At 57.0% G+C, this 23,676-nt stretch overlaps 1 protein-coding gene across 14 annotated transcripts in view; it reads right to left on the bottom strand.

The window, feature by feature from the left end:
• Window positions 1–23,676, bottom strand: part of CHD6 (chromodomain helicase DNA binding protein 6) — an 89,504-nt gene that overhangs the window by 7,290 nt on the left and 58,538 nt on the right. For 12 of the 14 annotated variants that reach the window (XM_064674394.1, XM_064674396.1, XM_064674397.1 and 9 more), the window contains 20 exons: window positions 23,320–23,530; window positions 22,614–22,809; window positions 21,924–22,088; window positions 21,344–21,523; window positions 20,027–20,137; window positions 18,003–18,205; window positions 17,399–17,598; window positions 13,787–13,946; window positions 13,088–13,177; window positions 12,019–12,122; window positions 11,271–11,400; window positions 10,949–11,009; window positions 10,207–10,264; window positions 9,348–9,567; window positions 7,127–7,335; window positions 4,510–6,045; window positions 3,780–3,928; window positions 3,292–3,498; window positions 2,194–2,640; window positions 1,327–1,515 (listed from right to left, as the gene is read on the bottom strand). In XM_064674394.1, coding sequence (XP_064530464.1) covers window positions 1,327–1,515; window positions 2,194–2,640; window positions 3,292–3,498; window positions 3,780–3,928; window positions 4,510–6,045; window positions 7,127–7,335; window positions 9,348–9,567; window positions 10,207–10,264; window positions 10,949–11,009; window positions 11,271–11,400; window positions 12,019–12,122; window positions 13,088–13,177; window positions 13,787–13,946; window positions 17,399–17,598; window positions 18,003–18,205; window positions 20,027–20,137; window positions 21,344–21,523; window positions 21,924–22,088; window positions 22,614–22,809; window positions 23,320–23,530 — 4,826 coding nt within the window. The remainder of the gene's footprint in view (window positions 1–1,326; window positions 1,516–2,193; window positions 2,641–3,291; window positions 3,499–3,779; window positions 3,929–4,509; window positions 6,046–7,126; window positions 7,336–9,347; window positions 9,568–10,206; window positions 10,265–10,948; window positions 11,010–11,270; window positions 11,401–12,018; window positions 12,123–13,087; window positions 13,178–13,786; window positions 13,947–17,398; window positions 17,599–18,002; window positions 18,206–20,026; window positions 20,138–21,343; window positions 21,524–21,923; window positions 22,089–22,613; window positions 22,810–23,319; window positions 23,531–23,676) is intronic. The other 2 variants (XM_064674386.1, XM_064674389.1) reach the window with 1 other exon arrangement.

The following is a 23,676-nucleotide window of genomic DNA, read 5'->3' as shown; positions in this document are numbered from 1 at the left end:
ACTGCAACCTACTGAGTTACAGCCGAGTCGCTGGACACCCACTGCATGCGCCGAGCCCTGCTGGCCATGTGCCTGCAGGGATGGAGCATTATAAGGAACTACTGCTGGCTCAGATTCCTGAGAGTCAGAAGAAAGACTCTGAGTGTGGTTTGTCCTTCAAGCTGAGCTGCTGCAGTACCCCAAAGCCTCTTTCAATCCATCCTACCTGGAGAGAGGACACCCACCCCGACAGGGTGATTCTGCACAGCTGGCCCGGGGCACGGGGGGCTTGCTGGGAGCAACAGCTTCACCAGCAGCACGGTCAGACTGGCCAAGCTCCAGTACCCCCCTGGAAGGCAAGGGTGTTGGGAAGGAGTGGGAAGGCACCTCGGCACTTGCTCCACCATCTGACTGCTCCTGAGGGTCTGCCCTGGGCACACAGCCGGATGTGTCTCTGGACTTTGAAACGCAAGGGCCATCCTGCCAAGAAAACGCTGGGCTCCTCACCTCTCATCTCTAACTCTCCAAAATGCTAATGGCTTGCCTGTAGTCCAAGCTCCAGGGAATCCTCGCCTCAGGCACACGATACTCCAGGACCAAGATGAAGAGTCTTTTCTGTATTACCACCACATTTCTTTCTACTCTGTTTCACAGCCTGTGCTCTGCCTGTCACATGGTCTAACAGGCTAAATAAGCTGAAACCTGGAGTAAACCAACCAAGAGGTGGAGGTTTATGAGACAGCAGGAAGAATGATAGAGACTGTATACCCTACTCTGTGTCACTCTGCTTTCTGACAGCACCCATGGCCACACAGCTGCAGCCTTTCAGCCTCCAACACAGCCACTTAGGTCTGGCTTTTCAAGCAAGGATGTTTTCTCTTGCCTGAGAACCTTATTTAATACAATAGCACTGCCTAAAATAAGCCCTGGTGAAAAAGAGCAACACAGACAAGCCTTGAGCATCCCAAATACCCTTTTATTTCTGTCCCCAACCCTGGCACTTCTGGAAGACATTGTGCATTGGGCACTGCAGCTGGAGAACCGACTGACCTTGGGCATCGGGATGCAGGTCTTGGAGGATGCCAGATAAGTCCAAGCCCAGGGAGCCCTGGAGGGCATTCACAGTCCCCAGTTTGGGCACATTTGTGTCCAGGGGGAAAGGAGTTCCCCAGCAGCAAGTGCCTTTTGCTGCTGTACAGGGAACTGTGCCCACCTCCCAAATGTGTGATGAACCTCCCAAACACCTCTGATGAACACCACACGCCGTGTTACAGGAGAAGCCCTAACACAAAGGGCAACACACAAGGCAGACACACACACACACGTGCCACTGGAGGCCACCCTTACTGTGCCAAAGCCAGGAACATCGAGTGTGTAGTCAGACTGCTGCCGGAGCCAGTCGAGGAGACTCTTATTGGGGACAGTCTTCTCTTGGCCGCCTGCAGCTGGGACTGGCTGTGGAGTCGAGGTAGCAGCAACTGGCCCATCAGGGAGAGGACTGTTCTGAGGGGGCTGCGGCTGATCTTCCTGAACATCCTGCCGTGGAGGGAGGAGCAGGGAGAGCCATCAGCAGCATGTGGTGATGCATGCACACCCCAAGAAGCAGAGCTCCCAAATCAGGTCATCTGCTCCCATCACACAGATTAATCCACATGTTCCGAGTGCCTGTTCCTTAAAATACCACACATGACCACATTACATTTCCAGTCCATCCCCAGCAGTGGTGGCAGGGAGGGCAGAGAGAGCTGGGAGATGCTTCTGAACTCACCTGGAAACACCCTAATCACCAGAAAGACCAACTTCCCCCCCACATCACTCCTAAAACTGGTCTAGAGGGACTGACCTTGCTCTCAAAACTCCATTTTTCTTTGAGTGGATCCCAGGGTAGAAGAAGAATAGGTGCAGTAGACTCTTGGCCACAGCTCTAACAAAGTCAAGGATCTTTCCTCATGTTCTCTAACCCTAAACACCCCCTGAGGTGGGACAGCAGCTTTTGATAATGCTTAGTAGGACTCAAACACTCCAGAGTGCTGCAAACCAGAGGGAAAACTTCCCTTGCTCCCTGGAGTAGTATCTGTGCCTGCACAAGCCAAGCTGTCCTGGAGGAGGTCCTGCAGTGTCACAGGCAGCAGAGCATGGAGAGGAGAGCTGGGTCATGAGACAAACCGTGCTGACCCCACTGGGTCCATGTGAAAGGGGGGAGCATCAACCCACCTGCAGCCTGTTTGGAAGAGGCCTCTCCTTCAAGAAGATGAGGTCCATCCCTTCGACATTTTTCCTCCTGCCCCGTCTCCTCCTCATGGCAGCATCATCTCTTCGCAGGCTGCCATTTACAATCTGTCCCGTGACAGGGTGGATTAACCCTGCCTGTAGGATGCCAGACAAGTCCATGCCCAGGGAGCCCTGGAGGGCATTCACAGTCCCCAATTTGGGCATGTTTGTGTTCAGGGGGAAAGGAGAAGAGTTCCCTGGGGACCCATCGGAGGCTCTGGACAAGTCCACCGCTGCCTCACGCCAGCCGTTCAGCACAATGGGTGAATGGACGTGGGCTGCTGCCAGCTGCTCCAGGCTCCTCTGTTTCACATCTCTCTCCATCTCAAATTCATATGGTCTCCTGTGTTTCCGCTCGTCTTTTGTGAAGGCAGGGCTCAGGAAACCTTCCTGTGTGTACCAAAGCCACAGAGAGGGTTATGGCTGCTCCCACCCCGCCCAGGGACCACAGCTCTTCACATCAGCACTGAGCTAATGGTCATGCTCTTCTGCCTCTCCACGGGCACATGACACCTCTTTCCCTGCATGGGGATGGTGCAGGAGCACCCTGACATGCACTCTGATCTCCCAAGGTGCTACAACCCCGGCTGCTCCGCCAGCTGTGGGGTGGCCAGGCTGGTGGCCCAGACAGAGCTTCTGTCTCTGTCCAGTGTGACCACTGGGGACCGGGACACTGGGACTTGGGAGCTGGGGACCTGATGGGGCAGTGCCTTCTCCTGCACCCTTTCCTTTGGGATACCAGGGTAGCGTCCGCTTTTCCCTCTGACCGTGTCGGGAGCTCCAGCGTTGACTCTGGAAGCTCTATGGCCGCAGAGGCTGCAGAACTGGCGAGAACAGCTGCCTTCCCAGGAGAGGAGCAGGGGGGCTGAAAGCACAGGGAGCTCACCAGGAGCACCCAGGAGAGGGGAGCAAGTGGCTTAAGCCACCTGTTATAAACCGCAAGTGGCACCAAGAGGCCCCACTTGGGAAACTCCTGAGCAGTTCTGGGCAATGGCTCACACCAGAGTCCTGAACCTGTCACTGCCCGAGGGGCCCCCTCACCTTTTGTACCTGTGAGAGTAACACCCCATTACTGAAGCTGGGATCAGGGGCTTCTGACTCAGCAAAGCTGCTCCTGCTGCCAGCGTTGCTGGCCACGGCTGGGGCTGTCAGCAGGCTCTGTGCCTCAAACTGCTGGCTGGAGGAAGGCCACTTGCCCTTTAGGATGGCGTGGCAGATGTTGTCAATGCGGTTGATGATCACACGGTCCTGGAAACAGAATTGGACAGTGGCAAGCTGAGACTGGAATGACTGACCAATGTATGTCAGCTCAGGATTAAAGCCAAGTCCAGCCCAGGTGATCACAGCTCAGCAGGAAACTGCTTTGGTGGCAAGCATCTCCATGGCACCCGTGCTTGGGAAGAGCACCTCAGTCAGAGCATCCGTGGGGAGCCGTGTGCGGAGGAGCAGGAGGCAGAGCTGGGGCTGTGTGAGCCACCACTGTCAGGATTACACAGGACACTTCAATACAGTGTTCATTTTAACCTCACCTTAGGCCACTCAGAGAAGGAGTAAAGTGTCTTCTCCTGCAGCAGCTGGGCAATGGTCGGTGCTCGGACATCCTGAAGGTCATCGATCTCCCCGGGCAGGACAGAAGCAGAACTCTTGTTCTCTTCCTCTAAGTACTTCTCTGGACCATCTAAGAAAATGAAGGAGAACAGAGCCCCTCACCATCCTGCCTTTCTCTCCTTCTTGAGGTGGGAGCATCTCCTCACACCTTCCCACCCCAATACCCAGCTGGCTCCGCTAAGGTTCCACTCCCCAAACAGTCACCAAGAGAAGCAGCAGGGTCAGGGCAGATGGCCCAAGCTGCTCAGGAAGGGACACGACTCTTCTGGGCTGAGTCTGGTGGGCTTGTACTGCAGTAGCCCCCATCCCTGACTATCCTCATACCCCAGTGGGTGAAGGGGAGGGCACATGCCCTTCTAAAAGGAGCTGCTCACCCTGGGGCAGGAAGGGAAAGGAGTCCTGCATTCCAGGGCATGCTCATGGCAGAAGGGCTGCTGGGTGGAGAGTTCTAGCCAGCCCTGCTGGCAAATGCAACCCCCAACCCTTTTTTCCCCCCAGTTACAGCAGCTACAGGGACCCCAGCTCCTGCAGATGGGAGGCCACTCCAGGGGCTGGGCAGCCCCAAGGTTTGGCTCTGCAGAGAGGACAGCGGGTCCTTCCCCCCCCAGCCAGACGTGACTTATCAACCTGAGGGAGCTCTCAAGACCGTACCTCGGCTCTGGCTGCTGCTGGCTTTCTCCCCTTCATCTCTGTTCTCACACTCTTCTTGCTTCACACGCTGGGGCTCGGTGTGTGGGACCTCTGTGCAGCCTGCCCCTCGGCCCCAGGCGTCCCCCCTGGCATGGGGGGGCTCTGTACCCGAGGTCCCCAGCAGAGGCATGGGCAGGCTGAAGGGCTGGCTCTGAGCCTGGCCTGGTGAGTGCTGCCCAGTGCTCTCCTCATCCAAGCCACGGTCCTCCCTGCCTTCTGGCCCAGGCTCCCCCAGTCCCAGGGGCTCCTTCTCGCCACTCACATCTTCTGGGCAAGTGTCCTCGGGTGTGGGGAGGCCAGAGCTCTGCTCCTCACCCCCCAGTTCATTAGCCTCAGGGTCACAATTAGCCCTGGTCCTGGGACCACTCAAGCCATCCACAGCATCTGCTGCTGCCTCAGAGTTATCATCATCCTCTTCTTCCTCCTCATCTTCCTCACTGTGGCTCTGACTTGGCCCCGACTTTGCCTCCATTCCTTTTTCCTGCAGCAGACTGATGAACCTCTGCTCAGGAGGAACCTTTAGTTCATAGTTATGGAGACTGGGACCGTAGAGCCCCATGCTCAGGACCCTTTCCACGGTGCTGTGCTCGGGCAGCCCTGTCACCGGGCTGGTGAGGGCTCCCTTCTGCTCCAAGGCTTTGCCAAGCTCGGCCGGGACGCTCTGCGAACGGTTGCTCTCAGAGGTGGACGGTGAAGGCTCAGCTTCCTCGTTCTGACTGTCCATTCGGTCAGAGCCCACCTGCAAACCCTTGAGGAAGGGAACCTCTCTCATGGTGTCTGCATCGCAGCTGGATGGATCCTCATCCCCCTCCAGCTTGCCCTCGGAGAGTTTGGCAACACTGCTTCCAACCTCTGTGCAGCTTGGGCTGTCTCTGGCGAGGGAGCTCTGCTCGCTGTGACAGCCCTTCTCGTCGTACATCATGCACACCAACGACTCCGGCAGCGAGCTCTCATCGTAGTTACTGGAAATGATGTCCCGGACTTCAGACATGAACGTTTCACAGTTTGCATCTGGTGTGCTGCCTCCAGCCTGGGACATGGTGCTGTCCACAGCTTCCAGCTTGATCTGACTCTCAGCTTCATTCTCCAGGGTTTCACAGGTCCGGTCCACCTGGCTGTACAGAGGGGAACTGTAGAGTTTGGAATTAGTCTGGTAAAGGCAGCACAGGGTTTCTGGGCCTGGGAGCCCTGTTCTTTTATGCTGGGCATAGTTCCTGTATGCATCTAAAAAAGACAGCTGGGGGTCATTCATGATGTAGTAGTCGGTGCGGTTCAGGCCGTGCTTGGCGGTGCCGATCAGCAGGTCCCGGTCGTGTTTGCCACACTCCCACCACACCGGCAGGTAGAGGCTCGGCCGGCACAGCTTGAGCCGCTCGTGGAGCTGGGGGCACTTGAGCACCTGCTCACGCACCTTCCGCAGCAGCTCGATGCGGTAGAGGGTCCTGGCAGCACGTTCCTCTGTGATGGGCTCCACGTAGATGTCGGGGTCCGGAGGACCTACAGCAGGGACACCAAAGCCAAGGCCACATTACACTGGTTGATGAGAGCTCCTCAGGGGCAGTGATGAGCAAGGTGAGTTTTGCTCAGACTGCAGGTGAGGTGCGGCCAGTGCTTGTAGCCACTGTCTTTTTCTAGTCTCACCACCTTCCTACTCACACATGGGAGTAAAACCCCGTGACTTCAGCAGCTGGATCAAGAGTGATACCAGCTGCAGAGGATTTCAGAGTCATGTCTGAGCTCTGCTCCATCAGCATCAGCAGTGCTGGAGCTGCCTGGACCTGCTGGTGGAGCAGCACCCAGGGGTCTGAGCCTCTGGTAGCCCTTTAGCCTGTTCTCAGGGAAGGGCAGCTCGTGCAGCTCTTCTGATGAGGAACACCTACCCAAGGCACTAACAGACACATGCAAGGAACTGCACCTGAGACCAGACCCCTCGACAGGTCTGAGGCAAAACGTTTTCTGCTACTGCTGGAAGCAAATCACTTTGTGTTTAAATAGCCCTGAAGTAGCTTTTCATCTGCCATGTCCTGCTCAGTGACAATGCAGGGTCTCTGCAGAGCACTCGAGGAAAATGGATGTGTTGGCCAGGCTGCAGTGGGTTCAGGCTCCCTTTACCCTGCAGCAGAGCTCCACAGGGAGCATGGGCATGGAGTGGACTTTGTCCAGTGCCAGTGGAGAGAGATGCTCAGAGGTAAAGCAGCAATGCAGCTCACCCCCAGCTCTAGCATGGAGATGTGCCGCTGTGTGCGCTGCTTCTCTACTTGTCTCTCACATGCAGAGGTTGCTGTCTTGGATAGAATTGGTTGTGATTTTATTCAAGAGCTCCAAGAGATCTGTGAGAGCAGGGGCTGGAGCCCACAGGGCTGTTCTACCCTCCCACTGTGCTGGGGAGGCGGTATCTGGCAGGGACAAGGCAACCAGAAATGCATGACTTGATGCAAGCCCATGGCCTGCCTGGCATCTCAGTGCTTCCAACTGTCCCTGAAACTCCTCTCTTGCTCTACTGCTCCACGAGAGCAGTGGGATCAGTTCTACATGGACCTACCATTAGCACTCCATAGGCTGTGCAATTTCCACTCACCATCCTCTTTCCACAGAGGGAGACCACAGACATTCTTGCACATGGCCACGAAGCTGTAGAAGTACTTCTCCAGGCTCTCATCCGTCTTCTTCTCCAGTCGAGAGATGGCTCGGAACTGGGACCAGTCAAAGATCTTTTTCTCCTGGTCATAGATAACCCCAAAGGAGGAGACAGTGCGGTAGAAATCTGCCTGCTCCCTCCTGGTCCACCTGTGGGGCAGGGAGGAGACAGGAACACCACTGAGACACGTTCTGGGCCCAGCACAGGCAAGGCACCAGGCAGAGGCTCAAAGGCACTATCTAGTTACCGACCACCAGTTTTGGAGGGAGCTGTCAGGGAGACCACCACAACCTGAGATCCCCTGCCCAATGGTGCACAGGGAAGAGGAGCAGAGGCCATGGGCTCTCTTGACTCTCGATTCACAGATGAAAAAAATCCTCTTGGCTGTTTCAATAAACCCGAGTGCAGCCCTGGGCTGTGCTGCCAACAGGGCACAGGCTCCAGCAGCTTCAGTGGAGGCACAAACCTATCCCACCTACTCGCTTCCTGCCACATCAAGCTGTTTCATCACCTCCATGGAAAGGCCAATTCTCTGTTGCAGCCATTAGGAAGGATCTGCAGACAGCTCTCATCCAGCCTCCTCCAGAGGCAAACTGGGACTGGGGCTTGCTGCTGTTAAGAGTTCCAGGAACAAACACCATCTGCCCTGCTGACTCCTGTGGACTCCTGGGTGCCAGGGGTGGGTGTCACCCCCTCCCCACTGAAGGAAAGCAGCTGTAGTGATAGAGGGGATTCAGTTACAGCACTGTTAGAGCACAACTGGCTTGGACCCTCTGAGCTTTCACCTCGTGGGGATCACTCTAAGGAACAATCCAGGACAGATAGTGAAGACTGTCCTGGGCAAATACAGCCCTGGGCAAACAGAGCACAAAGAGCCACGGAGAACAGACCTGGGTGCACATGGCAGGGCAAGGGCAGAGAAAAGGGAGCGCTGAGGGCTGAAGAAAGCTTCAAGTCCAATCTCAGCTTCTCTGAATTGCAGCTCTGAGCCAGCACCAGCAAGCAGGCAGGACATGTCAAGGGAGAGCAGACAGGGTGACAGCACTCACAGCTGCCCAAAATATACCTGGACCAGGATTTCCACCCCTGTTCCCAGGGGCTGGGAGCCCTCTGCAGTCATGTTTTATTTCAAAACTGAGAATAACATGATTAAAGTTAATAAATACATTAATGATCCAAATCAAGGAGCCCAATGGTGAGTTTGTCGAAAGGCTTCAAATTAAAGACTGGTGGGAAACTCCTGTAAGAAGATCTCTCTTCTTGCAGGGAGGTCTTTACAAGAAGCCCAGAGAATTAAAGAGCAGGAGGTACCAGGCTGCTGTGGTGTCCACAGCACAACCATTGATGCCCCCACATCGAAATGGGGATGATACGACTGGAAGAAGTCCAGAGACAGAGGAATGGGAACAGCTTCCATACAAGGAGGCCATGAATAGAGCACAGGGCAGCACAGATACCATGCAGTTACGTGGGGTCCTGCTGTGGGGACAGGTTCACAGGAGACAAAGCTATCGAGGGCTGGTGACCACAGAGAGCCCCAGTCCCAGGGCTGCACTGGAGACCGGCAGCGATGGCAGCAGCACCACCCTGCGCATGCCCTGCAGTTTCTGCAGATCGGTCCCACCACCCTTCCACTTACTGGGACACAAATGAAGTGGGAGCACAGCACAACCAGGACATGTCACCACAGGGCTCCTGAGGCCACGAGCAGGAGGCAAAGGCAGCAGCATGAGAGCCACAAGGGTCAGAAAGGCATTGCTCACAGGCTGTGACAGCGCTCATCTGTCACCCTCACCCTTGGTGTGTCCCAAGGGCACAACTCTGCTCAGCAGCACCCGCTCTGCTGGGGCTGACCCTGTCCCAGCAGACACTGGATTTGAACCTGAAGAGCTGTCCCCTCACTTCCTTTCAGTCTCACCATCTGCTACCTGCAAACTCTAGTTTGCACTGGAGGCTGCTCCAGGGCTGGGCTGGCTGCTGGAGCAGCAAGGCTCCTGCAGCTGGAAGCAGCATTCCCTGCCCAGCAAGAACCCCCGTGACTCCATTCCCTGGGCAGCCAGCTGCACAGACAGCTGTGACGACATTTACCTGGGTCAGTTCAGGGGGGCAAGGAATTCAAGAGGGATAAATCAGCTTTGGAAAGGCCTCTCTGTTGCATTACCTTTTCTGCATTTCTTTGTTCACCGAGTCCACCTCAGAGGCTCTCCGGAACATCTCGTCCTGCAGCCAGTAGCCATGGTTACCGGGCACCAGCATCTCGGCGCGGGGAGGCAGCTCCTTGCGGTTGCAGCGCTGGTAGACGGTGACGAGTCGCCGCAGTCTGGCCGTGAGAGCAGAGGAGACAGGCCAGCAGGATCTGTCTGAGTCAGAGCCATCCTGGGCTTCAAACATCAGCAAAGACATTAGTATTTAGTGCACATGCAAAGCCACAGGTTCCCATGTCCCTGTGACAAGCTCCAAGAGCTTCCTCCCACCTTCTCCCTCCCGTGGGGTGCATCAGGGATCACAGTCAGGAGTGGGGGACTATGGTGACTGTCCCCAGGCCTGCTGGCTCACAGCCTCACCATGTCTTAGCTTCCTTCACAGAGAGCTCAGAGGCAGAGACCAGGGTAGGAATGATGGCTCTGGGCCAGGCCATGCATGGGAGAGGACTGCAGCTCCCTGCTCAGCAGTGGGACCGGCCAGCTCGTGGCATGTGCCAGCACTGCCTACTGCAGAGACCTTGTACACTCATCTCATGCAGGCAACTGCATGGACAAGGGCAGGCTAATGGCTTCTAGTCACCTTGGGCAGCTTTGGCTGGAAACACTTGGCACCCCAGCTGCACTGCCACAGGGCCCACCTCGGGTCAGCTGTGACTCTGCACGAGAGGTAGCTCCAGGCTGAGCTAACACAGAGCAGTGCGTCGTCCCCCCCCAGCAGTGTGTCCTGCCCACCACCCAGTGCCTGGCGCAGTGCTCCAGCTCTGCCATGCCAAGCCCTGGGGAGCTGCGTGCTGCACTGCAGAGACATGGCCTCACCTGCCACTGGCTCGTCCCGCTTCTCACTGGCTTCACCCACCCCAGCAGCCACGATGTCCTGCAGAAGGAAACCATCAGAGAGAGCTCAGTCCCACACAGAACGCCACACACCCACAGCCCCCCCATCCTTAGCAGGGTACAGGTGGTGGAACAGGCAGGGTCGTGTGCCATCTGCCCTGTGCCCTCAGGCTGCAGTCATTGGCTAGTTCAGTGCACGGGATCAGAGCAGCAGGAACAGGGGAGGTGACAGCTCAGAGGGGCAGTGCTGCCCATTTGGGTCCTGGTGAGGAGGTCCACCACAGGCTGTATGTAGTGCCACTGCCCAGGACAGTAGCACTGTGGCAGCCTTAGCTGTTCAAACAAACCCTGCACCCTCTTGTGCTGCCTCATTCCCTGCTCTTCCTCTACCCAGGGCTATTTTAGGATGCCCCTGACTCCTCTGACAGGGCCCCACAGGGCTGCTGAAGCCGAGTGCGAGAGCCAGCACCCCTGGGCATCCCCAGCCCTCAATCCCCCTCAGTTCCCCACGAGGTGGATGCTGCCCAGGTCCACAGGTAACACACAGAGGCACAAGGAGCAGAGGCAATGCAGACGGGATGGGGCACCGGCAGCGCAGAGCAGGGGCACGAGCCGTGCTGGCCTCCCAGTGCCCCGCAGCAGAGTCGATGGAGCCAAGCCTGCAGCACAGCAGGACACGCCTGGCAGCAGCAGATGTGTTTTCAACACTGGGAATCCCACTTACCTCCTGTTTTGGCAGCCCCTCCAGCTTTTCTCCATTGCTCTCTTCCTTTTCCACGCTGCCCCTGGGTGAGAGAGTGAATCAGTCCCTGGTAGCGGCAGCACAGCCCCTGTAGCTGTGCCAGTCCTCAGCAGCAGGAAGTGGAGAATTGGTGCTCATGCCATCCTTCCACCTGGTACTGGGGACCAGCTCCCCACTGGCCTCCCCTCTGTGCTCAGAGGCACAGCCTGCTCCTTCCCTCCTCCCTGTGCACAGCTCGTCCCGTTGCACTGCCCCCAGGAGTGAGTCAGCCAGCCACAAGAGCTGGGCTCCATCCCCTGCCCACCTTTCAGCAGCGTCCTGTGCCCCGTCGCTGACGCCCTGCTCGGCAGAGAGCAGCTTCTCGTCCGGCATGCCCACCTTCTCCAGGAAGCACAGCGCCGGGTCCGCCCGCATGGCGTTGTACCGCTCGTACCCTGCGACCGCCGCACGTCACAACATGGACAGACAGCACAGAGCAAGGCCTGAGCCTGGTCTGGGAAAACCTCCTCCAGGGACACAGCTCCCCACCTGGCTTTAACTCCCTCTATGCTGCTGTGAGAGCAATTCTCACCCCAGAAATTCTGAACACCTCCCCCAAAAGCTGCTAATGGCTCTTCTCTGGGCAGCAGAAAAGGGAAAGGTCAGCCTTCCCATCCCACCCCCTGCAGCAGCACAGCGCCCACAGAGCTGTGCACAGCACCCGTGTGGGGTGCAGCTGGGGCAGACAGCCCTGTGGCTCCTCAAAGTGCAGGGGGACTCCATGACAAGGCCAGGAAAAGCTCTGTGCCTTCCTCCTCACCCTGAGGTGGCAACTGCATGCTGCTCATGGCAAACCAGTCTGCCATGAGGCCCAACAGGGCCACCCTGGGCAGCGTGGGGTGCCTGTCCATCCCCCCTGCCCAAACATGCTGCTGGCACCTGGGGAGAGCTGTCTTGGCCCTGTGTGGCTGCAGCGCATGGCTCTGCCCCCTCGCACTGACGTGATGTCCCCTCCAGGTACCGGAGGTACTCGTTCCCTCACACACCAACCCACCAGTCAGCTGGCTACACACCGTGTTTGAAGACACCGATGAGCAGGGATTTATCAGCTTCGGCATTCCACCAGTCCACTGGGATCTCCACGTAGTCAATGTCTGGCAGCAGCACGTCCAGCTCCCTGTGGCAGACAAGGTATGAACACCCCTCTCCCAGTCTCACCAGACACTGAGGGGCACTGGGCGCCACTCAGAAGGGACAGGGGGAAGCAGAAGCCATCGCTTGCTGGCTTGGGGACAGCTAACAAATATTGGCCTGGGGCCCAGCATGATGTGGGCACACATCTCCCTGGGGTCAGAGAGCTGGAGCCTTGGTCCCACCACAACCCACCGCCCTCCTGCTCCTCTCTCTCCAGTGACAGGGAGGCTGCCCAGCCCCTCTCCCATCCCACCCAAGCAACATCAGAGGACTGGAGATCCCATCTGACCTGAACAGCACCTCTGGGGGGAAACCTCTTCACACCTACCAGCCCCAAAAGAACAATGTCTCACTGCATAAAGTTGTGCTGATGGAGCTGTGCTGGGGAAGGCAGCAGCCCCCGCTCGCGGAAATTAGGATATAAGCTCAGCATATCACACTTCTCTGTGAAACACAGAGAGATGAGTCTTTGCAGAAAGGTCAGGAGCTGGCAGGCTCCAGGCTCAGTGGCATTACAGAGCCTGTGGGTCCCACTGTCCCCAGTGCTGGGAAGGGACTGTAGTCACAGTGATGAGGCATGCCCTGCTCTGAGGCCTGGCCCTGAGACTGGGAGCAGTCTTTGTGGACTCCCACTTTGGATTAAGGGCCCATTTGTCAAGCAGCACACAGAGCCATTTTCCTGCAGGGTGTCCCTGAAAGTCCCCACCACCCTCGGGCTAGTGTTGCAGCCTCAGAGCTGCCTCAGTGGGGCTGCCATGGCCGCAGGCCCTGAGCAGGTAGAGTGGCTGTCTAAAGGTGATGTTTTGCCAGAGCAAGACTTGGGTGGGGACTTGACCGCCAGGTCTAACTCGCCTGGAGCTGCAGTGAGCCCAGACGTGGCTGGGCTGGATGGCTGCGGCAGCGCTCGAGCCCGAGAAGCCTCGCAGGGGTTCACCGTGAGGTCCCTACCTGGCAGGGGTCCCCTCAAAGGCTTTATCCGCAGCCTCCCCCAGCACTTCAGCCTTCAGGTAGTAGAGCATTCGCACCCGCAGCAGAACCCTGTCCCGGGTGGCAGAGAGGTCAGCAAGGCTAGGGAAACATGCTTGACATCATGTTTCCCCACGTGGAAGGACCCACTTCCTTAAAGCAGGATGGGCACCAGCCGTGCAGCGTCACACAGCAGTGCCCAGCTCTCTGACCTGGTGGGGTCCATTGGCCAGAGGGTCACTGCTCAGGACATGGCTCCCATGAGCTGGAGGAGAATCCAAGAGAGGTCCAGCAGTGGGAACATGGGGATCCTGTGTGGGCTGTGAGCCCTTCGCAGCTCCCTCCCACCCTCCCAGTGCTAAAGGCCCTCAGCCCACTGTCTCCACGAGCTGGTGTGGGCTCCCTCAAGGGGGAATGGTTTTAAACTAAAAGAGGAGAGATTCAGACTAGATGCTAGGAAGAAATTCTTCCCTGTGAGGGTGGTGAGGCCCTGGCACAGGTTGCCCAGAGAAGCTGTGGCTGCTCCATCCCTGGAAGTGTTCAAGGCCAGGTTGGACGGGGCTTGGAGCAACCTGGTCTAGCGGAAGGTGTCCCTGCCCATGGCCAGGGGTGGGTGCAACAAGATGTTTTTTAACATCTTCCAACCCAAACTATTCTATGATTCTATGATTTATGACTCACTTGTTGCAGTGCTGTTTGAGGTGCTTCTTGTAGCTGTCATCATGTAGGACCACCTCGGGGTTGCAGGTGGCGAGCCAGTCCGCGTTCTTTATCTCGGGAAGCAGCATCTGGTTCTTCGTCTTCTTCCCCTTCCTGCCTCTGGGCACTGGTGCTGACAAACCTGTAACAGCGAGTGGCAGCCAGTAAGCACCGCAGGCACCATGGGCACCGCAGGCACAGCCGGGCACTGCCACCAGGCACGGCCGGCACTGGCTGCGAGGCAGGGCGGCAGAGCCAGGAGCTGGAGGAGGCCACGCAGACCTCCCAGCTGCAGCTTGGAAGGCCAAGGAGGTGGAAGTGCACGGGGCAAACATGGCCCCCTTGATGTATAAAAATATCCCACAGAAGCATGGAAGCAACCTTGGTCCTGGGCCCAGCTCTTGGAGCCTTCTCTAGATACTGCAGCCAGCTCTGAAGGTCACCCTACAGGGACAGTGATTTGGGACAAGAGTTCAAATAAGAAGTTCCCAAATGATCAAATATCAGCAGACCTGTGGATCTGATCTGTAAGGGTTGTTTCTTATGCTGTGCATTAGGAGTAGGGCTGTGGGGGAACCAGATCAGTGCAGGGGGCTAAGGTACCAAAGGGAAAGGGAATGTGGTCCCATCTGGCTGACAATGATAAAATGAGATCCAGTGGCTGGAGCTGAAAATGAAACACATTTCAACCTTGAAATAAGATGTGAGTTCACAGCAGAATGTGGAAACAATTCCTGGTGGGGTGTGATGGTTTCACTCTAGGCCTTCCTGGAGACCAGCTTGTAACCAGGAAGGAACTAGGAAGGTGATCACGGAAGTATTCCATGCTCTTCCTTTACGTAACTGGAGATATAAATAAAGCCAGCAGGAGGGACCTCGCTCTCTTCCTTTCTGGCGAGGTTCGAGAACGGTGGGTCCCTGTCTCGGTCTGGCTTATCTGGAGCTGAGGCCTACAGTGACTGCTGTTATCTGCCACACATGAGGGGAGAGTGCTGGGCCATGTCCAGCCATCCTGCTGGTTCAAAGGGAAGTGGTGAGATTTTGCTAATTTACCTTCAGTTGGCTGGTTGACTTGTTTGGTCTTTGTCCCTTTTTGTCCTTTTCCCTTCTCCCTCCCCCTCTTCCCTTTTGGGGAGCTGTTTGGGATTTCTGGACTTGTGGTGTATAGTATTCTCATTGTATATATCTGTCTCATATGAAAAAAAAAATATATATTTTGCTATAGCTTTGGCTGCTTAGGTCATTTTATCTCTTCCCTCTCTGGGAAGCAGGTCCTTGTTGTCGGGTTTCGGGGACTTGGCGGTAAGCCAGCTCAAAACTTGCACATGGGGTCATTATTATTTGGAATCTTTGGAGAGGGATAAGCTGCCTCTCTGGGCAGCTGCTATTGAGGGAGGTCCTGCAGACATCCTCTCCTGCCCATGTGTGAAGGGGAAAGAGTGCCTGAGCAGTTCTGTCCCATCTGTCTGGTCCACTGAAGAAGAGAGAGCATCACCATGTCCTCAACTCCTGCATAAGGTCTGCAGCTCCGTGACAGGACAAGGGTTGCATCCCAGGTGAAGCTGGAGGTGGGGCACCAGGTGGGCACCAGGGTTCCGATCTCCAACACCAAACTGGCCTTTGGGCAAATGCTGCATCCTGGTGCTGGATCAGCAGAGCTCTGAGCTGGGCTGCCTGGGTGCTGTGCTCAGCCCCCATGGTCACATGGATAAGGGATTGAGAAGGAACAGCTCCAGGATGCACTAGCAAGGGTTGGAGGTTGCTGTTGCTTTCTGCACATCAGGGAGGCCCAGGGCATGTTTCGCCTGGTCAGCTCTCTCCAGACATGGTACTTGAGGCTCCCCAGGGAGGCTGCTGTGCACTGCAGGGTTCTGCTGTCCTCCAGCTCCTGATGTCAGGCTGGATGGTGTCATTCCTCTAGCCAAGACCATGTGGAGGTCTCACAGGTGGGAAAAGCCATTCTGAAGAGTTGATGCAGAAGTTCCTGGTCGCCTCTCTGCTCAATATCCAATGTTAGTGCTGCTCTTGCACTACAAGCAATCCTGACTCTCCACTGAAACCATGGCTTGTTTGTTACTTGGCATTATCTAAATCAAGCCCACTCATACCAGCTGGTTTGGTTTTGACTCTTGTTCTGCTCTCTCAAGCAGTCCCAGCCAGACATTTCCAGGCAGAAGGAAATGGTGACGTCGGGTTTTAAGCACCAAGTACTGCGCAACTGGGGCTCAGCAGCAGCACCACTACAGAACAGCCTTCCCTGTGCTCTACCGCCTGAGTCCCAGGTTTCAGCCTGGCTCCCTGATGCCAAAAGCAGTCTGGAGAGCCTCAGCCCCCTCACTACTCACCTTGCGCCACAGATCAGAAGGGCAGAACAAGCAGCACATGGCTTTTGGGCTCTGACTCCCCCAGGGACGCCGCAGCCTCCCCCAGCCCCACTCCTCTGTCCCAAGAGCCACAGGATGCAGGCACTGTGCAGCCAGAGCTCTCTGACACACAGCAGGCCCTGACCATGTGTCCCACATCACAACCCTCCAAGCTGATCCAGGGAGCCAGCACCCACTCTGTGGTCACAGCATGAAAGATAAAGGCCCTGTTTGCAGGGGGGGGGCTCTAGGGGAGCCCACAAAGAGCAGCCACTGAGCTGCAGGCGGGGGGACCAATCTGCAGTGTCCACTAGGGAAGCAGAGCCAGAGCCAGCAGGAAGGCAGGGCTGGGAAGGCTCTGGGTGACCTGTCTGAAGCTGAGGATAACTGGGAACCTCCACCCTACAGAACACAGATGCAATTACAGATCTGACATCTGTAGTGTGACACATGGACCTCACACACACTGGAAAATAAGCAAGTGAGGTCTCTGAGCAGAGAGGGCACAGCCAGACCTGGGACAAGGGTCCTGCTAGACACAGTGAGAGAAGGCAGTATCACCTGGGGAAGACTCTGCAGGGGTCTCAGGACAAACCAACGTTGCACCTCCACCCATCGGGTCAGGCACCAAAGATCAGTATGTCTGGGACAAGCACCATGGCAAAGGGTAACATAAGCTAGAGATGGAGTGAGACGGATGCTCAGCCGCACACTCAGCTTTCCCTGGCACAGCTGCCAGTGCTGCCCAGAGGCACAAGCAGAGTCCCTGAACAACATCCATGCTGTGTCCTGTGTGGCTCCAAGGAACAGCCGGGCACATCAGGGCTCCGAGTGGAACATGTACCCTCATACCTATCACAGCCAATGTGTTCATAGGGTCACCAGCACCCCATGAGCTCGCTGCCCAGTGTCTCACCAAACAGGGGAACCCCGACAGCACTCACAGGCCAGAGAAAACTTAGAAGCACCTCTGCTCCCACCACAAGGCTCTCTCTGCACCAGCCATGGCACTGAGAGACAGGAAACAGCCTCCCCCACTCAGCCAGCCCCTGCTGCTGGCTCTGACGATCAGTGTGGAAGTCAGGTCCATGGAAGTCTGTGAGAGAATCACAGTGCTCAAGCACAACCACTTGCAGACTGTTTCTATCAGCTTTGAATTTTGCAGCCTTGGTCCCACAGGCTAGCACAGGGTGACAAGTACAGATGCAATGGCAGAGAGAACACGCAATACCTGAGTGATTCTGCAGAGCCTGGTTCTGGCCATCCTTCGTCGGCGTGATGAGATCCCAGATAAAACTCTTAATCTTCTCATCCCCCTTGTAGTGTTTGACGCAATACACCAGCAAGGCCCGACAAATCATCTCCATGTCCTTCTCATTCAGGTGCCACTTGAACCGCCCATGGGTTAGGATATCTTTCCAGCGTCCCCAGCTGAAACAGCAAGAACACAGAGTAAACACTCCAGTGCAAAGAGAGATCTTGCTGGCACCTCTCTCCAGGAGCTCTCCGAGGGGCATGGCCCTGCTAGCCCCTGGACAGGGGTGTTTTTCCCACACATAACAGGAGCAGAGAGGGAGAGAGGTCTGCCAGACAGAACAGGGCAGAGGCAGGAGCAGACTCTGGAAGTGCCAACTGTCAGCTCATGCTTTGTCCCTCTAACTCTCCTTCCATCCCAAACATTCGCTGATAGCCCAGGTCCCACCCGGGAGGTCACTGCTGGAAGGAGGGGACTCTGCAAGCAGGATGGACAAAAAGTGGCTGGGGTAGCCAATGGCCCACAGATACTGGGCCAGCTGGAGGCTGCGGCCATGGTCTCTGGGAGGGGTGAGACTCACCCAAATATGAGCAGGTTCTTCTCCACGCGGAAGCACTCAGCCCGCAGGTACCGCCGCGTCTTCTCGTTAAAGCGCCGCGAGCGCGTCGGTCGCTCGTCCGAGTCACTGTCCAGCTCAGAGAACTCCATCAGCTCGTCCTCTTCGAAGGAGTTGTAGTGTTTGGTTTGCTTCCGTACCCGGGGTCTGTCGATGACCAGGCTCTCCTGGGAGGGACAGAGCAGAGAACGTGCTCAGGTACAGGCAGAAAAACTTGTATACGTTCTTCTCCCCGCTGCCACTGGTTCTGCTCACACCTCTGGCTCCTGGCTTGCCAGTCCCATGGCTAACCATCCCACTGGGATACCTGCTCCAAATCACCTGCTTGCAGCTCTGCCTGCACACATGAGACAACTCCTGGCCAGGACAAAATTCAGCCTGAATGACGATGGGCTGAAAATCAGCCCCTCTGGGTCCAAACTGCTGACAGCCAGCAGCTGACTCAGCTCTGAGTCACTCCTGGCCCTCCCAGCACCGCCTGTGCCAAGTGCTGTGCTGAAGGAGGTGTAATCTTTGTGTCAGGGGACAGGTGGGCTGGAAGAGGAAAGGCAGATTGCAAGAAGGTGCAGGAGGGAGCAATCTGAAATTAAATAGCATGTACCTGCCTCCTTACCCCCACCCTGTCGAACAAATCCATGCCACCTAAGTCTGCCTGGATTTCAGGCACGTCAGACACACACACAGACACACACAGAGTCGTCTCATTCCATTGCTTCTGCTTGAGCAGGGAGCTCTGCAGAGCTACAGGGCCTCCTTCCTGCTGTGTAACACCACCTCTATGGCATTGCTGCCTTAGCTGGAATCATGGCAGGGCCCCGGGGCTGCACTGGAGCCAGCTGCAGAGGCCTGAGCTGCAGCTTAGCACATCAGCTCAGCAGGGCCAGCAGAGAGGTGGGACCCCCTCTGTCCCCTCCTGCCTCCCAACAGGCAGCAGCACCAGCCCACCCTCGCTTCCTCAAGAGGGGAGAAGAGGGGAAGGCACCAATCTTTGCTCTCTGGTGACACGATAGCAAATGGCATGGAGCTGTGTCAGGAGAGGTTTAGGCTGGATATTAGGAAAATTTTCTGCCCCCAGAGGGTGGTTGGGCACTAGAACAGGCTCCCCAGGGCAGTGGTCATGGCCCTAAGCTGTCCAGAGCTCAAGAAGTGTTTGGACAATGCCCTCAAGCCATCGAGATGTGGGTGGTGGGAGCCTGGGAGCTGCAGTGGAACAATGTGCTCAGCACTGTGAGCTCCAGGGCTGGAGCACACGAACTCAAGTCAGCTCTCCAGGCCTCCTCCAGAGCTGAGAGGCCAAATGCTATCCTCTGCCCAGGGTACAAGGGCTCACACGGACTTGGGCTAGTCTGGGGAACAGTTACACAGCATCCCCCAAAGTGGAAAGAGCCTCGCTCACCCCACCAATCCCCAGCCACAGCAAGAGCTGCCACTTGGAACCCCTTTGCACTAATGAAGGTCTCTGGCCTTGCAGAGACAGCCGGAGAACTAGGAGATCAGAGCTGGCACCTGGAGGGCAGCATGGGACTGTCCTGGTACTGCTCCGTGCTGGAGCCCCACCCCAGCTGCCTGGGCTGCCTGCACCCATGTGGCTGGCAGCAGGCAGCACTCATGCCTGTCTGTGCTGTGGGGAACTCTGCACAGCCCCATGACAGGCAGTCACACCAGCCTGCTGGGCTCACAGGTGAGCACTGGTTCCTTCATCCTCTCCTCCCCTCTCATGCTGCCCCAGCTGCTGCCTCTTAGCCAGGCTTGGGAGTAGCTGGGAGCACAGATTGAGCAGCCTGAATATCAGGGAGACACAGACCAACATGTGGCTACATAAATTGGGTCTTTAACTTGTGAGTCAGTCTTCCCTTGCAGTAATTCTTGATGCCCAACACCAATCCCTTCAGGAGCCCAGCAGAAACACACAGCTCCTGCCTGGAGACCACACCATGTGATGTGGTCAGATCAGTTGTAGGGCACACAGACTGCAAACTGGATCCTACCTTTTCGTTCTTGGCGTCTGTATCGAGCTCTGCTATCTTGGCCCACTTCTGCCAGAAGTTGGGGTCGTCTAAGGAAATGTCAGTTCTGTTTCCTGATGCTACAAAGCTGGCCTGGGAGAGAAAGAAGAGTGAACGGAGTGCAACCCACCATCGAGATGTGCCTTCTCTCACACAGAGATCTCCCCCCACGCCTGTCTGAGCACACGGTCTCACTGCCGTGGGGTGTTGCACTCCAAGCTGATATGTGCTAGAGGGTTCTTTGTTCGCCTAAGGGAGCTGAACCGCTCTGATCTACAGTCCTGCCTGACCCATTGTAAACAGAGTCTGAGCTATGCAAAATGAGGAGGGATAGATGGCCCTTAGAGCCCCCAGCAGACACTAGCCACGAGCACAGCACAGAGCTGGCTCCTTGGGCTCTCTCAGGGGGGTACATCAGACCCCGCACACAGCTTCCCATGGCACAGCAGCACCTGGCTTTGGGCATCGTGCAGCCCAGGAGCTGGACCCTGCCACCATTCTGGGGGTCTTCCTGCAGAGCCAGGCCTCATGGCAGCAGAAGAGAGAGGCTGGAGACAGAGCTTGGCTGTGCTGAAGGTACCATAGCTCCTTTCTGCACCACTGGCGGCTCAGGTTTCCACTCACATTTCTGCTTGTCAAAGCACCACACTGAGGCTGCACCAGTCTGGCCGGGTGACAGACTCGGATCAAATAAGCTCAGTTCATGAGTAAGATCAGCCCAGCTCAGGTCTGGATCTCATCTAGGCTTTAAACTCATCCATCCTCCCTGACGAGAGGCCTGACCCTGCCCACACAGCCCTGGGCAGAGTCTAGCTCTGGGCATGGTCTGCTGCCACGGTAAGGAGCCCTCAGCCCATGAGAGGAGCAAGACCTCCACCTTGCTGGGACATGACAGCAGCTCTGCATCCATCCACACCTCCAGCCTGGGGACAGAGCACACCTGGATGCTGCCTGGCACCTGGAGCACAGGCCCTGCTCTGCCTCTCACTAACCTGAGCCAGCTTCAAAGGGAGTGCTGAATCCTCCTAGGTAGCCTCCCATCATCCACCCAGGCTGGTGGTCCCCTCCTCAACACTGTGCTGACCACCAGAGAGACAGGAGACCACACCTGCTGTGGAGTCCCAGCAAGGTCTCACTCCTGGGCACAGTGGGACAGGAGAGCTTGGCCTCCATGCAGACATGTCTCTGCACACAGGCAGGAGATCAGCCCACTGCTACTGCCCTGCATGCTCCCAGTGTGTCCTCCTCCCCCACCCCTCAAGGGGAATCCCCCTTCCCTCCTGATGGAGCACAGCATACCTTGGCAAAGGTGGAGCCCTTGCCCTCGGACTGGATTGTGATGGTCTGTGTCCTGCGCTGGAGGATCTGATCAATGTCTTCCTCACAGAACTTCGACCCTTCGTCCTCCTCATCCATGAGTGCGCCATAGGCACCCTTCCGCAGCAGGTCCTCCACCTCCATCTTGGAGAGCTGCTGAACCTGCCAAAAACACGGGGGCATCACCAACCTGGCCAGCAACCCTGACACTGCACAGCAGGAGAAGGCTCTTCCCTCTGCTCCAGGAGGAGGACGGAGACGTCTCAAGCAAACCCAGACCTGCTGCTGCTACAGCAAAGAGGTCACTTCAAAATGCTGCCTGAGGGACTGTCAGGAATTTCAGTCCATGCCACCCCAGACACAGCATCACGTGTCCCCCAACCCTGTGGCAGTGCAGGGATAGCCTGTCAGGCTATCAGCAGCAGTGTGAGTGTGTGGGACTGGGTTCTCCCTCCCCAAAGCCTGCCCAGTCTCTGCTCCAACCTGGCAGTGACTTGCACTTGGAGGAGGAGAGCTCTCCTGCAGCAGCTCTCGCTTGACCCCACTCAGGCAGCCAACCTACCCCGTTGGTGCTGCCCTTGCGGTTGATGTCCTGCAGCACAGCCTTATCCAGGCCCAGCTTCAGGCTGGCCTTGTCAAACATCTCCCGCTCGTAGGAGTTCCTGGTGATGAGGCGATAGACCTTCACCGCCTTGCTCTGCCCGATCCGGTGGCAGCGAGCTTGAGCCTGGGAGAGCAGAGGGCACAGTGTCAGCACAGGGAGCCCAGCAGGATGGGGACCATGTGGCTTGTGGCACCCGCACCAGCACCTACAGTCACCCATCCAAGCCACAGCCAGCTCCCACCCACCACAGCATCTTCGTTCCATGCCTGTGGCTGACCTGGCAGGGCTCTGGCTCTGGCACAGCCTGCGTGGCTGTGGAGCAGAAATGGGTGATCCCAGCACCCTCAGGGCAAGGACACAGGCCTCAGGCTGGAGCCGTGGCTCTCTGCAGATGCAGGCACACAACACTGCACCCACTCCAACACCAGCTATGGACACAGTGTTGCCTGCTCTGTGGCTCATCTGTACTTTCAGAGCCACACCGTGACCTCCCTCGTGTCCTGTCCCCTCTGCCTGCAGTCCTGCCAGCTCTCCCAGCATGGTACCCTGTGCCCAGCACAGCCGCTGCCCTGCCCCGCCCTCCTGGCACCAGCGACAGGAGCTGTGCCACAGGACTGCCCAGCAGCCTGGCCCAGCCCGGCCTGTTACCTGCAGGTCGTTCTGTGGGTTCCAGTCTGAGTCGAAGATGATGCAGGTGTCAGCAGCCGTCAGGTTGATGCCCAGCCCCCCTGCCCGCGTGCACAGCAGAAACACGAAGCGATCCGAGTCGGGCTTGCAGAAGCGGTCAATGGCAGCCTGGCGCAGGTTCCCGCGCACCCGCCCGTCGATGCGCTCGTAGGTGTACCTGCTCGAGAGGGGGACAGGGGAGAGCAGCGTCACGGCAGGGCCTGAACTGGCTGTGGCTTTTAAATTCCTTCTTGCTCCTTCCCCTGGGCTGAGTGTGGGCACACAGGCAGCTGAGACTAACTGGCAGAACCCGTGCCCAGGTGGAGGCTCAGGCCCCATCAGCCTGTGTGCACTCTGGCTGTTCCTGAAAGTTGTGCCTCTTATGATAGCAAAATCATCACAACTCCATGCATAGTGCATGGATATGGGGCTCATGGGAACCAGGACCGAGGGTCCTACCTACTTCCACCTGGTCTCTCCGAGGACTGGCCCTGGGCTACGCAGAATGGACAGGTCTGAGCTGCTCAGCTCTGGGGTCTCTGCACCCACCAGCAGTAGCCAGTAACTCCAATCCATTGGTACATGGGCACGGAATGGCCAAATCCCCACCCTGCATTGTTGCCACTCTATCTACAGTGCATGTAGGTGACGTGGAGGAGCTGGGGTGAATGCTGGAGCCTGTACTAACCGCCTCTGGATGAGATAGTCTTCCAGGATGTCGAGGCAGCGCACCATCTGTGAGAAGATGAGCACCTTGTGCCCACCAGCGATCAGCTTGGGAAGCAGCTTATCAATGAGCACCAGCTTCCCGGCTGCCTGGATCATTGCCTGCAGCTGGAAGTCTGGTGCCTCTGGGCTGTGTGTTTTACGGAAGTCTTCCAGGATCTTCTCCTCTGCCCCTGCCAGGTGAAAAGGGATGTGAGCTCCTGGTGAGGCTGGCAGTGCAGCTCCCCCAGCCTCCCACCCAGGGCAGCAGCAAAGGAGCACCCAAGGAACAGAACCCATGCAGTGAGAGCTAGGGAGGTTGCCCAGAGACCTCCAGCAG

The sequence above is a fragment of the Pseudopipra pipra genome, chromosome 17, assembly GCF_036250125.1.
Source record: "Pseudopipra pipra isolate bDixPip1 chromosome 17, bDixPip1.hap1, whole genome shotgun sequence".
In the NCBI taxonomy this organism is placed as follows: Eukaryota; Metazoa; Chordata; class Aves; order Passeriformes; family Pipridae; genus Pseudopipra; species Pseudopipra pipra.
This window is presented reverse-complemented; position numbering and strand designations above follow the sequence as displayed.